General features: G+C 54.1%; 1 protein-coding gene across 1 annotated transcript in view; it reads right to left on the minus strand.

Moving 5' to 3' along the window:
- Positions 1–1,520, minus strand: part of EN1 (engrailed homeobox 1) — a 12,210-nt gene extending 10,690 nt beyond the window's left edge. Inside the window, exons 1-3 of the mRNA XM_010861264.1 lie at positions 1,397–1,520; positions 227–388; positions 13–156 (exon numbers count right to left, since the gene is read on the minus strand). Coding sequence (XP_010859566.1) covers positions 13–156; positions 227–388; positions 1,397–1,520 — 430 coding nt within the window. The remainder of the gene's footprint in view (positions 1–12; positions 157–226; positions 389–1,396) is intronic.
- Between the last annotated feature and the right edge of the window lie 2,139 nt (positions 1,521–3,659).

The following is a 3,659-nucleotide window of genomic DNA, read 5'->3' on the forward strand; positions in this document are numbered from 1 at the left end:
CTGGGGTGCAACCTCCCCGACCCCCTTCCCGGGGAGGGTGCGGGGAAACTCCGGCTTCCAACATGAGATCCGCGCTGCTGGCAGCTGGCGGGGAGGTGAGAGAGGGAAAAGTTTGGTCCGCAAGCGGGGCAGGTGGGGAAAGGAAGTCCACCGAGCCTGGGAGAAGAGAGGGAAAGAGGGGAGAGAAGCAGGGTGCCCTCCCCCACCTCCCGACCCCCCACCCCACCCACCTCCTCGCTCAGACTGCATCTTGTGCCGGTGAGGTGCGGAGGAGGGGTCACTGCCAGGTCTCGGCCTTCGGGGCCACCTTCCCTCTCCCCCTGCTCCTGCAGAAACCAGAGCTGGGGGGCGACGGTGCAGCCGGGCGCCTGAGTGTTTTTACGTGACTCTGTGTGTGAGAGACTCCAGGTGAGTGCTTGTGTACGTGTGTGCCAACTGCACGAAAGGATTGTGTGAATTTCTGCGCTCCTGTAACCCTCGCGTGGTTGCGCTGTGTCCGGGTATGTAAGTGTAAGTGTTTGCATGGGCTCTGTGCCCTGGCTGTGCTTGTGCCTGTCCATGTGTAGGTCTCCAGGGGTGCCTTTGTGTGCCAGCTGCGAACCTGAGAGCAACTCCCTCCCACTGAGGCTCGAAGTAAGGTGTGTGATAGAGCAAGGGCCAGAGGGCTCTAACCCCAAACCCACTGCTCACCTCCCACGCCATCACCACTCCCTCACCCCCGTCATTGAACTAGGCAAAGGCAAAGGAAGCAGTTGATAAATCCTGATTAACCTACCTACGAAATCCCCAAACCCTAAGTCCTCACTGGGGGAAAGAGTGGCAACATGTGGCCAGGTTAACATCACAGGGCCTCAGGGAGAGAATAGTCTATAAGCCCACTCCACAGATGAGGCAACTGAGACTCAGAGCGGGAAGGAATTAGATCAGGCTGCCGCTGGTATTGGGAACCTTGGACATCTGAGTTTTGTCCCGAGGCCTAAGTGCCAAATGAGAGCACAGGGGACAGTGGTCTCCTTCCCTGGGTCTGCCAACTCCATTCAATTCACCTTCAAATAAGGTATATTCTCTCCCCAGACCGTCTGTGCGGTGGAAGAGGCAGCATCTCTTGGGGTTGGGAAAGCAATGGGAGGCGAGCGGGAGACACAGTCCCTCCTCTCTTCTGTCCCACTGGAGGGCCTTAAGGTTCCTGCTGCCTTTCGGGGAGGGACGAGGAGTGGGGGTTCCCTGCTTCCTCTCCACCCCCACTCGCCTTCAGAACTTTCCAGGCATGAATGATGCTGTTAGGGATGGGAAGTCAGTGAGAGGCAGGCTGGCCTCAATGTCAGGAATGAAGTACGGGGGAGGGATGGAATACCGACCCCAAAGCCATTCCAGGCACGTCCCTCCCCTCCCGCACCGAGTATGCCCGCCCCAAAATTGTTATGCAAAGGAGTCAAGTCTGTGATCTTCTGGCGATCAAAGCGGCAAAACCAAATATTAGAAAAGAAGTCAATAATGGATGAGCAGACTAAGAAACCCATCTCGGGGACAATTATCGTCGCAATTGAAAAAAGCTCCCGGCTTCCCTTACTCCCCCCCACTCCATTCCCAATATTTGAAAAAAAAAAAAAAAGTAGGCGGAAGAATGGGGCCTGGGGATGGTGGTAGAGAAAGGCAGCAGCCCCGCTTGCGTGAAGCAGCGGGTTCGTGGACGCGTTTGTTGAGGGGAGATAACGCCCCCTAGGGGTGACCCTGGTAAGTCCTGGTGTTGTCTCTGGGCCAGTGAGCAGAGCCGTGCCCTCTGCGCTCGAAGCTCTTTAGCTTCTTAAAAGAGTGTGGTCACTCTGAGCCGAAGGGCTAGAATTAAGGTTTCTAGTGTCTTTTCAAACCTCCAGCACGAACCTGAGCCCCTCTCTTGCACCCCTTTCTACCTGCTTTCTTTCGAGAGGGACCCTAGGCGGGTTCTTAGGGCAGAGAGCAGGGTTCTAGGAGCGCGGGAGGATTCCCGGCTGGTTTTCCTGTGAGGAACGCGCCACCTATCGGTGCTCTCGGAGAACTGCACCTGTGTTGCTCTCCGGAAGAGGAGGCTATAGGGGGGAGATTTGATCTGAACTCCCTGGGCCGGGAGATCCAGACCATTTCCGGACAGTCCACACCAGACAGGGGAGAGACAAGATTGCAGGAAGGGGATCCTTCACGGAATCCCCTCGCCTCATGAGAGCTTAAGCTGTTTGCTCTGTGATTCCTAAAGCAGCAAGCACCTGAGTCGGAGTAGGATGGGCAGTGAGTTGGGAGTCAGAATTGGATTCTTTCGACTCCTCTGCTATGCGACCTTGAGAGGGTCCCTGGCATTCTCTGGGCCTGTTTCCTTATTCATAAACTGAGGAAATTGGATTAGATTGATCCCTTCTCGACTCTGACCTTGAATCTAACATTGAATCTAACAAGTATATGTAGACGTGTATGTCCTGTGTTTCTATTTCCAGCTCTTAATAGATTCTGGACTTTTACATGCCATTTATATCCTAATATCTTATATGTAGCTGCTTCAATTAATATTACTGTTTTCTCAGTTGTCTGGGGATTTCATTTGCGTGGAGTCAGGATGCTTCTTGGTGGCCCGAATAATTGTTTGAAATGAAGCCAGTCATGTCTGACTCTTTGCGACCTATGGACATAGCCTGCCAGGCTCCTCCTTCCGTGGAATTTTCCAGGCAAGAATACTGGAATGGGTTGCCATTTCCTTCTCCAGGGAATCTTACCGACTCAGGGATCGAACTCGGGTCTCCTGCATTGCAGGCAGACACTTTACCATGTGAGCCACCAAGGAATCCCAAATGCCCGTTTACTTAAACCTTTTTAAAAAAGAAACAAACAGGAAAACTTCAGTCAGTTTACAGTGTGGGACATGGCTGGGGAGGACGGGTGTCACGGAGCCAGGGAGAACATAATGGATGTTCATGTGGGAGCCTTAGGAGAGAAGACCCAGGACCCTGGATTGCAGTCATTGTCAGAGAGGTCAAGGAAGAACGGAAGCTAGACCGGGCTAGAAAAACGGGCGAAGTCATGGACACTCTGAAACTCCTGGGGTCGGGCCGGAGTAGCTCCTGACTGGAGGCTCCTAGATAGATGAAGCAAAAGAGGTAGGCGTTGAGACCAAAGGAGGATCGCTCAGATCTTAAGCCACTTCCCCTAAAACTCACCATGAAATTAATAAAGAACGGAAAGAAGGGGGTGGGAGACAGTATTTTCCTCTGGCTATCCCGAGAAAGCGTGACTTTTGCTTGGAATTTCGGGTTAGTGAAGCTGGAGGGAAGCGAGAGTTGCCCGCTGTGGGTGCTTTTTGAAAGGGCCGGCGCGCAAGCTTGGGGCAGCCTGCCTGCGCCCAAATTAGACGTGCGGACTGGGGAGCCCCGGAAAGATCTGCACCTGACGGAGCAGCAGGCAGGGCCCTCTAACCTCCTCTTCAGCTTCCCAACGACCAGGGGCAGCGCGAGGCTGGATCCGCTGCTTTTTACAATGGTTGGGCGGAGGCCGCGCTTCCCCTCCCCTGGGAATAGAAACTCCCCGTGGGACACCCAGAAAGGCTGCCACTTTGAATCTGGGACCCTTTTCATTCTGGATGGAGGGGACGTTTCTCGTCTTCCAGTCTGCGTGTCCAAGAATCGTTCTGGGCCACC

Source organism: Bison bison, unplaced genomic scaffold (assembly GCF_000754665.1).
Source record: "Bison bison bison isolate TAMUID 2011002044 unplaced genomic scaffold, Bison_UMD1.0 scf7180017864471, whole genome shotgun sequence".
Lineage (NCBI taxonomy): Eukaryota > Metazoa > Chordata > Mammalia > Artiodactyla > Bovidae > Bison > Bison bison.